Source organism: Micromys minutus, assembly GCF_963924665.1.
Source record: "Micromys minutus genome assembly, chromosome: 24".
In the NCBI taxonomy this organism is placed as follows: Eukaryota; Metazoa; Chordata; class Mammalia; order Rodentia; family Muridae; genus Micromys; species Micromys minutus.
This window is the reverse complement of record NC_137959.1, coordinates 45,185,564-45,197,806: the sequence shown is the minus strand read 5'-3', so window position 1 is coordinate 45,197,806 and position 12,243 is coordinate 45,185,564. Positions and strand designations below refer to the sequence as shown.

Genomic DNA, 12,243 nt, shown 5'->3' with positions numbered 1-12,243 from the left:
AGTGATATTTTCTGATTTTAGTAATAGCCATTGTTGGGTTTGAAGTGCTATTTCATTGTTGTTGAGATTTTTTTTTTTCTTGTGGTCTAGACCATTTACTAGAGATCAAACTCAGGACCCCACATAGACTAGAAAAGTCACCTGCTTCTGAGGACACCCCAGTCTTTTAAACTGCACTGTGTGGCTGAGTTGTAATTTTTTACATTTCCTACACAGACACTTAGCACACAGACTTGGAAAGTTTCTCTTGTTCCCTGAACTGTCTTTTCGCCCTCTTGATAATGGTCAGTGAATGAATGAATGAATGAATGAATGAATGAATGAATGAATGAATGAATGAATAATGGATTTGGAGAGATGTGATTCATTTGTTTTTACTTCTAGCTCTTATGCTCAGGTTTTTACTTCTTCTGTGTGAGGTAGAGATCCACATTATTCCTTTGCATGTCTCTGATGAGAAAACTGTTCGTCCCCCATGACGGTCTTGATGTCCTTGTCACGGGTCCGTTGGCCACTCACAGGAAAGTTTATCTCTGTGCCCCTGGTTCTGTTGCTGTCTCGGGGTGTTATTCTATGATTTTGCTTTGAAGTGAGTCTTTCAACACAGCTCTTTTTAGACATTGCTTTGGCTATTCTGGGTCCTTTGTGATTTCACTTGAATTTTACCATCAGGAAATTGTTGTTTTGTTTGGTTGTTTGGGTTGTTGGTTTGTTTGGTTGTTGGTCCCCCCCCACACACACACCCATTTGGGATCCTGATGGGAACCGTATCAGATCTCTCGCCACTTAGGATGATAATGCCTCCTTAGTGGCACTTAGTGCTCCTGTCCATAGTCACAGCGTGTTACATGGTCACAGCATGATTTTTTGTTTATTTAAGTTTTGACTTAGTTTACCAAATATATTAGGTTTTCATGGTACAAGTCTAATATTTGCTAAATATAAAACTTGTATTAATAGGTGTTTTATTTTTGTTTGATTTAAGACTTGGTGTCACGGTGTAGCCTAGAACTTGATATGTAGAGGAGGCTGACCTTGAACCCCCAGAGACCCTCCTGCCTTTGTATTTTGTTTCCAGTGTGACTGTAAATAGAATGACTGGCTTTTTTTTTTTTTTTTTTTTTTTTTTTTTTTTTGAACAACTGAGGTTTGTATATGGATGCAGCAAACTCGGGTCTGTACTATAGCTTCTTTCTGAGTGATTTGCTCGGGCTTTGTCTACTGCATGTGAAGTCAGTGTCCCCTGCTGTTGGTCAACTTTGTGCCATCGTTTAGTGTGTGAATTAGTTTCGGGAAGGTAAACCTCCTGCTGCAAATTATACTTGGTTTTGGAACATTTTTCTTCCCTTAAAAAGGGAAGCTGTTTGTATTTTAATGTTAACTCCACTTTCCCAAGAAGGGCTGTCACTACTCAGGACTTCATCTGAACCTTCCCATTTTAATTAGTAAAATAAAGGCGAGAGCTGGTGATTGGGCAGGGAAAGGAGGTAGAGGAGGGTCAGAGGACAGGGGCGGAGAGAGGGAGGAGTTCCAAGATGGAAGGATGAGTTAGATCCAGGTGGACTTAATTGGCATTAAGTAGCTATGAACATTAAGGATTTTATAGGTCTGTTATCTCATATAGAAGGGCAGTTTGTATCTTTGTCTATTTGATGTAATTTTGTTGTATAGAAGGTTTGTAAATTGAGAATTGAATATATAAACCTGTGTGAAAAGCTTTCAGGCCTTAGAGTTGTGTTTGTGTTGGGATTTGGGGTAAAAAAACACCCTGGGACAGAGGCAGTAGGGCAGGCAGAGTAAACTGCCGGAGAAGGGAGTCGTGAGGATGGAGTGAGACCGTGGGGGAGGCTCAGACAGAAGTGGGCTTGAATGAGACCACAGGGCCGATAAAGAGATGGGCCACCTATTTTTTAATATTTACTACAACGTGTGTGTGTGTGTGTGTGTGTGTGTGTGTGTGTGTATCTATGTCTATGCTCAAGCACAAATGCAAATGCAGAAGCCAGAAGAGGGTCTCAGCCACTTGGAGTTCTTTGTATGGTATCCAGCATGCTGTGAGGGAGCTGGCATCTGCCTTTAGTCCTGAGCGGTTGCTGACTCACATTCTTAACCACTGAGCTGCCTCTCAGAGGCTCTCCCCTTCCTTTAGATAAGCTTTTGTAGTTTAACCATGGCTGGCCTGGAACTTGCTGTGTCAGCCAAGTTGGCATCAGATTTGCAGTCATCCTCCTGTCTCTGACTCTTGAGTACAGAAATGTGCCCTGCCATTCTTTGCATTGTTGATATTTTATACTGCTGGTACTTTGCTGCTGTCTGTTAAACACCCACGTTTAGCAGGAGAAAGAATGGCCATCTTAGTGAGCTCTGCCAGATGGCACTGGCCAGGCGCCGCAGTACACACTGCAGAACGGCACCGAGCAGGCGCCGCAGTACACACTGCAGAACGGCACCGAGCAGGCGCCGCAGTAAGCTCTGCCAGATGGCACTGAGCAGGCTTCTGTTTTGTTTTCAGTTCAAGGAGTTACAACCACTCAGAGGACTCTGATCTGGCTCTTGGTGGCTGCACAGGAAATGAGGATATTCTTTCTAGACTGCAGGTGAGTTAGAGAACAACAGAGCTCAGTGTGTTCGCTGCAGCAAACCTGTCCTCTGCTAAGGGTGCTAAGGGGTTTATGACGTTTGCACAATGGTGACTGACTCAACAGCACGGAGTGGAAACCCACATTGTCCGTACCGTGGTAGAGACCTAGAGCAACAGTGTCCTTTCACTTCATCTCACAGGTGAGCATCACAAGACCCACACACAGCTGTGATGCTAAAACTGTCTCCCAGCTTTGAAACAGCTAAACTTTGACAGCAAAACTGCCGCTGCAGTCTTCGGCTTCTTCGTGCTTACCTGGCTGTGGGCTCTGAGAAGCAACCGTAACAAGCTAGCCTCCGTAGGGGAAAAGAGCACATGGAGCAGGAGAATGCAGCGGGGTCGTGCTGGTGTTCCAGTGTGCCTCTCAGTTCATGTCTCTAGGTAGCCTGTTTCCAACCCTCCATGCCCGAATGCCCTTGGGGACAGGCACATCAGTCCTCCATTGCTGTGACACTGTAACTGAGAAAACTGAGTTAAAAGAGCAAAGGCCACATGCCCTCGTGGCTGTAGTCCTGTGGTGAGTCAGGACATAACAGGAGGGAGGGTGTGGCAGACAGAGCAGCCAAGAAACAGAGGAGCAGCAGCTGGGGACGAGGGAGATTCTTCCAAAGCCCGTTCTTAATGAGGATTTTCTCTAGCCAGGCCGACCTCTGAAGTGTTCGACCAGTTCCCAGTAGTCCATTCAGGGAGGTCCCCAGCCACAGATGGGGTCAGGGCCCTCACGGCCTCTCATTCTGAACACCGGTGCTTAGGGAAAGCTTTCAGCACATGGCATGGAGAGGTCACCTCAGATCCAGACCATGGTAGTACACGTCACGTTGTGAGATGCAGTCATATCTATGGGTTCCTCGCTTCCATTCTTTGTGGGTCTGAATTCAGAAGTGTGGGGAATTAGAACTACAGAGCTGAGGAAACCCCTCAGATGAGAGCATCCTACAGGCTGAGCGGTGCAGAGACCTGGCTTCATCCCGACCTTCATCCTCCCCACCCATCTCTCCTAGACGGCAGAGATGAGCCCGAGGGAGACCTGGCCTGCGTGTGGTTTTTAGGGTCACACAGCAGGCTGGAACATCTGTGGGTGCCAGTCATTATTTCTGTTGAGTAGTCAGGACACACCTCCACTGTAAATGGTATGTTTACGTGTTATTTAATAACTCTTAGCTCTTACTGTGACCTCGCCAGCCACCCAACAATGGAAATATTCCTTTGGATTTTTTTTTTCTTTTTAGAATTCATTTAATGTATGTGGGTACATTGTCGTTGTCTTCAGACACACCAGAAGAGTGCGCCAGATCCCATTACAGATGGTTGTGAGCCATGATGTAGTTGCTGGGAATTGAACTCAGGACCTCTGGAAGAGCAGTCAATGCTCTTAACCACTGAGCCATCTCTCTAGCACGGATTTTTTTTTTTTTTTTTTTTTTTAAATCGGCTTTAGCATAATTACTGGGGGAATTGCCCCTTAACCTATTTTTGTATACACTTAACTGCCAAGTACTTGCTACCTGAGTCTCACTCAGGTTATTTCTGCTCCATTACTCTGCCCTCGGGGCATCTCACTCCTGGTCCATCCTGTCTAATGGAGCCCTCCTATTCTCTCCGGCTCCTTTTCTCCTTCCCCCTCCTGTGTCCTCCCCTTTCTCTCCTCCTGATGCCTATCAGTGACCTCCTTCCCCCAATCTGGTAACCAAAGCCCCACCTACCTCTGTTCTTCCCAGTAATAGCCACTTTTATTTAACCACTAGCTTTAAATAGAGAGCAAGGTTTACACAGCAAAGGTCAGTGTATGTGAGAAGTCGCTCCCAACTGGGGGCAACCAGGCCTTGGGGTTCAGACTCAGTCTGTATACATAGCACCTCACTAGCCCCCCCCTACACACATCAGCCATTGTGTGTAAGGCATTACCTGCTGTCTGTTACCCCCGACAACAGTACCTTTCCCTCCACCCCACAAGGCCCACACTTTTTAAGGTTCTCGCTCACACTCCTCCTTAAAAAATAGTAGGTGTTTCCTCTGCCACCTTGTCCTCCAGGAGAGGAGGCACTCAGAGAGAGCAGGCAGGAGCAGCACATCAGCCAGCCAGACAGTTCTGCTCATGCGCTCAGAGCCTGGCCCTGTAGTCCTTACGAGATGGATACTGAGGATGCGCTCAGAGCCCGTGTAGTCCTTACGAGATGGATGCTGAGGATGCGCTCAGAGCCCGTGTAGTCCTTACGAGATGGATGCTGAGGATGCGCTCAGAGCCCGTGTAGTCCTTACGAGATGGATGCTGAGGATGCAGGATGACACCGAGATGAACGACAACATTCAGCGAGGCCACCTCTGTGCCTCGGGCATTGAATTGTCTGCTGATGTGGCTCTCGGGTTAGACTGAGGAAACCAGTCCTGTTCCTTGATTCACCATCTTGCTTTTAAAAGAATAAGATCCAAATATGGGCCCAAAGTGTGGAATTCACAGCTACGTGGGATACCTGGATAATTCTTTGGTGTTTAAAAAGTCACATTTATTCTCTGGAAAATTAAAAAAAAAATTTTTTTTTAGAAATGTTCCAAAATACAAGGGTTCCAGGAACTGTGACAGCAAAATGTTGGCCAGAGGGCTGGAGGGACGGCTCAGCGGTTAGAGTACTGACTGCTCCTCCAGACATCCTGAGTTCAAATCCCAGCAACCACATGGTGGCTCACAACCATCTGTAATGAGATCTGGTGCCCACTTCTGGTGTGTTGAAGACAGCTACAGTGTACTCACAAACATAAAACAAATTTTTAAAAAATGTTGGCCAGACACTAGCCTAGACTATAAATAGGGACAGACAGAAGTCCATCTGAGCTATGCTACTGGGGATGGAAGTGGACCATCAGAGCCCGACCCCAGCCTTAAAGAGTTTCTGCATGTGTGTATACCTGTCTCCACCGTGCAGCCCCAGGGAGACCTGGGGAGGTATGCTGGGTATCCTCTGTGCTCATTTATGTTCACAATGTAAAGACTGCTCTGTTTCTATGGTGCTGGGGGTGGGGTTTGAATGTAGAGTCTGCATCCTAGGCAAGTGCTGTGGCCTGAGCAGGCCCCAGGATTTGCAGTCCTCTTGCCTTAGTCTCCCAATAGCTGAGCTACTAGATCTAGCTAGAAATGGCTTTCACATGGAAAAGCTTGTGTCCTTGTCTCTTCTCACTCCCCTGCCCTACGGAGACAACCTCAGGCTCATCTCTCAGGGTCCCCACCTCAGGTCCACAGTAAGCTTTCTGCCCCAACTCCTGTTTGGTGAAATTGGTTCTGCTCTTTCCCAGGAGATGGCTGTGGACCTGGAGCTGAATCAAGGTGCTGTGCCCCATGGCTGTTCTACTCCTCAGAGTCACTTTCTCTTTCGGGTGTTCAGAAGACGGCTACAAGCTCTGGCAAGTCTAGACAGCATGGCCACCAGCCTTAGGAGACAGCAGGAACTGCTCATGTGCAAACGGTACCCAGCTCTGATGCCAGCCTCTGTCTTTAGCGTCCACTACTGATTGTTTCTGTGATGTCTACTCCGTCTAGGCTTGGGATGCTTCCAACATCTTGGTGGCTCTTCTAGGAACAAGTGTAAAAGGTGTTTTGGATTCAAGTCTTTCTTCTTAGACTCAAGCATTCTTCTAGGGAAGGATGTACTATAAAGAACATGTTGGATTTTTTTCCCCGTTTTGTTCTTAAAGTGCAGTACAACCATTTTCATGATAGAATTCTCCAGTTAAGGACTGTTTCCTTAGACAGTGGTGCATCCTTCCTCCTGCTTGTTAAAATTTTATTTATGTTTTTTGAAGTGCAATTCAGGTATCTACAGTTTATAAGCAGGAAGTAAGTGCTAGGGACAGAGTCAGCTCTGTATTTAGAATGCAGGAGCTGAAGCGAGGCGGTGAACTAGAAGGCCCGGCCCATGCTGTCTGTCTTCACAATCCACCCCTTCCTTTCCAAGGCTTCTCCTCCGCCTGCCTCCATCTGTTCTTGTGGGCAGCCCCCAGGCTGGACAACCTGTGTCCCCCAACTGTGAAGAGTTCTTTAACCTGGTCAACTCTGAGTTGGTATGTGCAAACACTCCGGGCTGGCCTTTCTACCTTTCTGTTGGTTTTGTGTTGACTTTGGACTGTTTTACAGAGAAACTTCTGTTGCCATGGTAGTGTCCTGACCTACGACATAACCATCCACTTCTTCAGGGTAATTTCTTTGGTTGCCTAGTGGCGCCCTTCAGGGCCGGAGTTCCTAGGGGCACCTGGGTTGGCAGACTGCTGAGCTTCAGAATGTTCTTGCTGCAGGGGCTCCTCAGTGTATGTCTCCGAAGTCAAGACCCAGCTCTGGTGGCTAACCAGACACTGACAGAATGCCAGACTAAGTGTCCTGTCATTTTGACTTCAGCACTGGTATGTCTGGCCCAGTTGGGTTTTTTGAGTTACATTTATTTATCTCCTCTCCCCTCACTGATCTCTCTCTAAGGAGTCTTATTTTTTTCCCACTGTATGTGACCCTGGGATTGAACTTAGGTCAGCAGATCTGGGAACAAGCACCCTTTCCTGTTAAGACATCTCACAGACCCTTGTCTTGGATATTTTTCCAAGAGTTGGGATCTTCACTTCCCAGTGGTTACTGTTCACAAGATGTGTGAGAGTCTGGGGCACTGGCTCAATGTTTAAAAACAGTGCTCCTCCGAGGACCCAGATGGTGGCTCATCACTTATCTCTTAGGTTCCAGGGGACCTAACACCATCTTCCGATCTTTACAGGCACAAAGCTTGTGCCCATATTTAATATGTAAACATACATGCAGGAAAAACTCTCTCTCTCTCACACAACACACACACACACACGGTACGTAGTGCACACTGGCTCACAGGAGACATCCTGTGATGTCCACTCTTCAGTGCTGTCCCATCCACTCTATTGTGGCCTCTCATAAAGTCCTCAACTACAAAGCTCACTGGAGGCTCTATGTCAGCTGCTCTGCATCCCAGAGCACAGCGCTATTGAGGCTTCCTAGGACACCTGGGGCCTCCATCTGGTTCATTATTCTAACTAGAGGGGAGATGGATGGGTCAAGCCATGGCCAGACTCATTTCAATTTGTAGGTCATTGGGTGGAATATAGATTAACTATTCTGTATTTAGAAAGTTGCTCTCAGCCTGGCATATAGACACAGGCCAGGCAGTGCAGTGCCAACATTACAGGGTTTTTCCTCATACAGTACCCTCCCTTCAAGCCTTTTTCCTGAGCAGAAGAATGCCTCATAAGTGGGTGGTGGTGGAGCATACATTTAATCTCAGCCCTTGTGAGGCAGAGGCAGGCACAGATCTCTGAATTCAAGGCCAGCCAGCTTGGTCTACACCTGGGCTACACATAAGCTGGTATAATGACCTACATCTTGTGAGGCAGAGGCAGGCAGACCTCTGGATTCTGGGCCAGCCTGGTGAGTCCCTGGATAGCCAGAGCTATATGCCAAGACTCAGTCTCAAAAAAAGGAAAGCTAAAAGTTGCACAGCACTACAATGTCAGCCGTGTGAAGTCTTAGGAGTTCCTAGCTGACTGGCAATTAGGTGTCTAGATGGTGGCCAAGGGGCAGCACCTCTCTCAGGGCTGTCCATGACGACTTCCATAATCTGCTTGTTGATCTTTCATTTCTCCCAGTTGTGGTGGTCAAGCCTGGAACCGGTGCTGTGTAGTCGATGGAAGAAATGGCAGAGCACACTGCCCCGGGAGCTGCAGAGGCTACAGGAGGCCTGGGAGTTTGCTAGCAAGTAAGCTGAAGCAGTGTCAGGGGGCCCAGCTGCTCCTCGGGCCAGGCAATGTCTGTGGACATCCTCTGAGGACTGGGGTACTGCCTCCAAGTCCACTGGCTGGCCTGCGTAAGGAAGCTGCTCAAGTGTTCCTGAAGACTGGTTTCATCAGGTTTGATTCCAGCTCACCCGGGCCCTGCATTCTGCTCTAACATGTACTTCACACAGGGTGTCCACGGGCCCAAGGAAGCACAGGGACAGTATAGGGAAGGGAGCAGGTTCTCACATCACTCCTCACTTAAGAGCCCAGTCCTGGCTGACATACTCTCATGAGGAAAACCAAGTTCCTGCAGCATCCTGGGAGTTCTCAGAGGGCCTCAGCAAGACATCTCAGTACTCCAAAACCTGCTCAGTATCCAAGCAGGTCTTGCTACCAACCCTAATTCTGTTTTGTTTTAAAGCATTTATTTATTTTATGTGAGTTCAGACACACCAGAAAAGGGCATCGGATTCCATTACAGATAGTTGTGAGCCACCATGTGGTTGCTGGGATTTGAACTCAGGACCTCTGGAAGAGCAGTCAGAGCTCTTAACTGCTGAGTCATCTCTTCAGCTCCCCTACTTCTACTAAGAGATCAGATTACTCCTTTGATTCCTATACTGAACACCTTTAGTTTTCTGCTAAACTTTTTACCTTCATGAAAACCAAGATAGCATTTAGCAATAGAGTTAGACCCTCTTGGGCTAGCCTAGTTACAGGCCCACATGGACAAGCAAGAATACTGAGAACTCAGTAGTATTAAGGCCTCTTCCTTCGAAGCTCCTGGGCCCCAAGACTAAGATGGTGCCTTATGTACAGGGATGGCCCAGGCCTATCAGGTCCTCTCTGAGGAGACAGACAATCATTTGTAGTGACTTTGGGCCCTGCATTGTGTTTGAAAGCCCCTTGCTGTTAACCACAGACACCTTGTGGCTAGGAGCGTGGCAATTAAATCTCTCCAATAATGCTTGTGTGTCAGTTTTGCCTCGGAGTCAGCTTTCCCTGCACCCAGCCCTGCCTGGATCCCAGCTGCTGCACTGCACTTTGCAACTAGAGAAGTTGGGAAGGACAATGTCTCGGCACATCTGAACAGACTAGACTTCGAAGGAGAGGAGGTGAGACAAAATTTTCCAGGGAAGCTGGCCCACTGGCTTTCCTTTTCCAAAGATAAGCATTAGATTTGGGGTTGTCACTCTATTTCAAAATAAAACTATTAGCTTAGTGTTTATTGGTAAAATGCTTTACATTTCTTTTGAAAGTATTTTTGTTGGGCTTGGTTTTGCCTACTTTACAACTTAGAATAAAACTACCAGCCAGTGTCCGCACCTCCCATTTTCCATTGCTCTGTGACCCATGCTGCAGGGCACTTACAGAGAGCAGCTCAGAGGCACTCAAGGCTGTACAGAGAGGAACTGTTCCAAGTTCTCAGCAAAAGGACAACCAGGCCTTGAGTGCTGGACTCTAGAGAAAGCCCTAACTACCCAGTGCCTTCTCTAATGTGTAGACCAAGGGTTGTTGGGGATACAGAAGAAATGTGAACCAGCATTTGGGAAGGACATTGCCCGCCCCCCACTGGTGCATAATGTATTTACCAACGTAAGACTGCATCAGTAGTAGAGCTAATTATTTTCCTATTGCTTTTGAATTAACATTAGAAGCCATATAGTAAGAGAACTGACACCCACAGGTTGTCCTCTGCACATGTGGCCCTAACATACTCTGACGTAAGCTCCTGAATGATGGTGAGCCTGGCAGTGGGTCATACTGGCAATCACAGCACTGAGAAGGCTGAGACAGGAAAATTGCTGAAATGAGTCTGAGGCTAGCCTGGGCTACATAGTGCGACCCTGTTTCAAAAACAAAAAGTAAAATAGCATTTTCCCCCATCCTGAAATCCACTGAGGCCCTAGGCTCCAGTATCAGTGTGTGACTTTCACGTAGTAACTGTTTTCCTCCTAGCTACTGATCCCCTTCCTCTTCTTTTCCTTGATGGGACTACTCTCATCCTACCTGACCCAACAGGTAAGCCAGACCGTCAGACCTTTCAGCTGAGGTAGCCTTTTCTCTGCAGCCCTGGCTGGGTGGGAGCACCAGGTAATAAGTTCCACTCAGACTTCAGATCAAATCTCTGGGTCTCTGAGGCTCTGTTTCATTTTCCTTTTGGGGTCTTACTCCTGAGCTTGGAAGGCGAGCGACCTAGTAGGGTGTGTGCTTTGATCAGCTTGTGTCACCAGTCTTAGACAAAGATTAGCTTCCCACCTTCTCAGCTCTTCTGAGGGTTCTTCTGTGGATCACAGGACACTGCTGAGTATCAGAAGGCTGTGGACATCTGTGCCAAGGTCCTCACATGCTTGGAAAGGAGGAAGGTTTCCTGGCTGATGCTCTTCCGGTTGACAGAGACAGGTGAGAAGCCGCTGTCCCTGGGATAGTATGGGAAGGCTGGCTCTACCCAAGATGAGACAGACATAAATGGATGGGCTGCCATGACAACTGTGTCACTTCAGAAGCAACTTTCAAAGAGTTAAGAACAACTCTGGGGGGCTGTAAAGATGGCTCAGTGGTCCTGAGTTCAAATCCCAGCAACCACATGGTGGCTCACAACCATCTGTAATGGGATCTGATGCCTTCTTCTGGTGTGTCTAAAGACAGCCACTGTGTCCTTATATATAATAAATAAATCTTTAAATAAAAAAACAGAACAGAAAATAATTCTGGGCAGTAAACTTTTATGGGTTTTACTTTTTACCGAGTTTATAAAACCCTGCACTTGATTTGGGGCTCTAATTCAGGGCACACTCACTTTTCCAGGCACTCAATGGTCTATCAGCAGACACACTGTAGGGAAGCAGTGGGAGAGGGGCCTAAGTCCCAGTCTCTACTCTATGTGAGACCATGGGGAGAGACCCCTCTTTTCCAGCAGCTCTTTCGGGTGTCCTCAGCGTAGTTCACAAGCCCCTCTGAGTGTCACCACACCTAGACAGATTTCTCCCATGACATCTTGGTGTCATCCACAGCACTGACACTGGGTTCAGGAGCCTACAGAGCTGACTGAACTCTGTTTTTGCAGATGCCAAGCTGGGCCACCTCCTTCACTTGGCCCCCGATCAGCACACCAGGCTGCTACCACTCGCTTTCTACAGGTAAGCTCCTCAGTGAGTAAGCACGGCCTCATGGTGCCTGGAGGCATGGCCAGAGGAAAGGTATGCTTACCAGTCTTACCGGGTGGGAAAAGTTTGTGAGTTTGCTCCTCAAACGTAGTGCTGTCGCTGTGCTGCTACTCACCTCAGCATCTTCCAGCCCTTCACCGTCTTGTCTTTACTGCAGTCTCCTCTCCTACTTCAGTGAAGGGGCCACTGTCAGGGAAGACGCTTTCCTGCATGTTGCTGTTGACATGTACCTCAAGCTGGTGCAGCTCTTTGTGGATGGGGAAACCAGGACTGTGTTACCTCAGGCCAACAGAAGCTTAAAGCTCCAAGGCCACTCGGGGCTCCAGGTAAGCACCCAGGTCTGTGAGGCAGACACTCCTCAGGAGTGGCAGGTGAGACGTGCTAGTGCCAGTTCAGTGTGTCTGACCCCTGGCTGCCTGTCTCTGTTCTAGGGTACCCCCGTACAACTGATAACAAAGGCACGTTGTTTTCTGCTGCAGCTAATACCTCAGTGCCCAAAACAGTGCTTCTCCAACGTGACAGAGGTAACAAACCCAAAGACCTCCTCCCTGAGCTGATTTCACAAGTTAGATGAAATGAAGCCACAGTCCTGTGACACCTGAGATGGTGGCTGCACGCCACAGAGCCATCAGACGTGCAGCTCAACTCAAGTGTCCTCCA

At 47.8% G+C, this 12,243-nt stretch overlaps 1 protein-coding gene across 1 annotated transcript in view; it reads left to right on the top strand.

Annotated features, from left to right (window-relative positions):
• The window catches only part of FANCA (FA complementation group A), a gene marked incomplete at both ends in the record, with an annotated part of 51,838 nt that overhangs the window by 39,428 nt on the left and 167 nt on the right, over positions 1-12,243 (top strand). The window contains 12 exons of the mRNA XM_080936727.1: positions 2,513-2,597; positions 5,930-6,099; positions 6,589-6,694; positions 6,768-6,827; positions 6,926-7,030; positions 8,288-8,397; positions 9,396-9,531; positions 10,376-10,438; positions 10,714-10,819; positions 11,484-11,556; positions 11,741-11,909; positions 12,015-12,107. Of these exons, the coding sequence (XP_080792853.1) occupies positions 2,513-2,597; positions 5,930-6,099; positions 6,589-6,694; positions 6,768-6,827; positions 6,926-7,030; positions 8,288-8,397; positions 9,396-9,531; positions 10,376-10,438; positions 10,714-10,819; positions 11,484-11,556; positions 11,741-11,909; positions 12,015-12,107 (1,276 nt within the window). The remainder of the gene's footprint in view (positions 1-2,512; positions 2,598-5,929; positions 6,100-6,588; positions 6,695-6,767; positions 6,828-6,925; positions 7,031-8,287; positions 8,398-9,395; positions 9,532-10,375; positions 10,439-10,713; positions 10,820-11,483; positions 11,557-11,740; positions 11,910-12,014; positions 12,108-12,243) is intronic.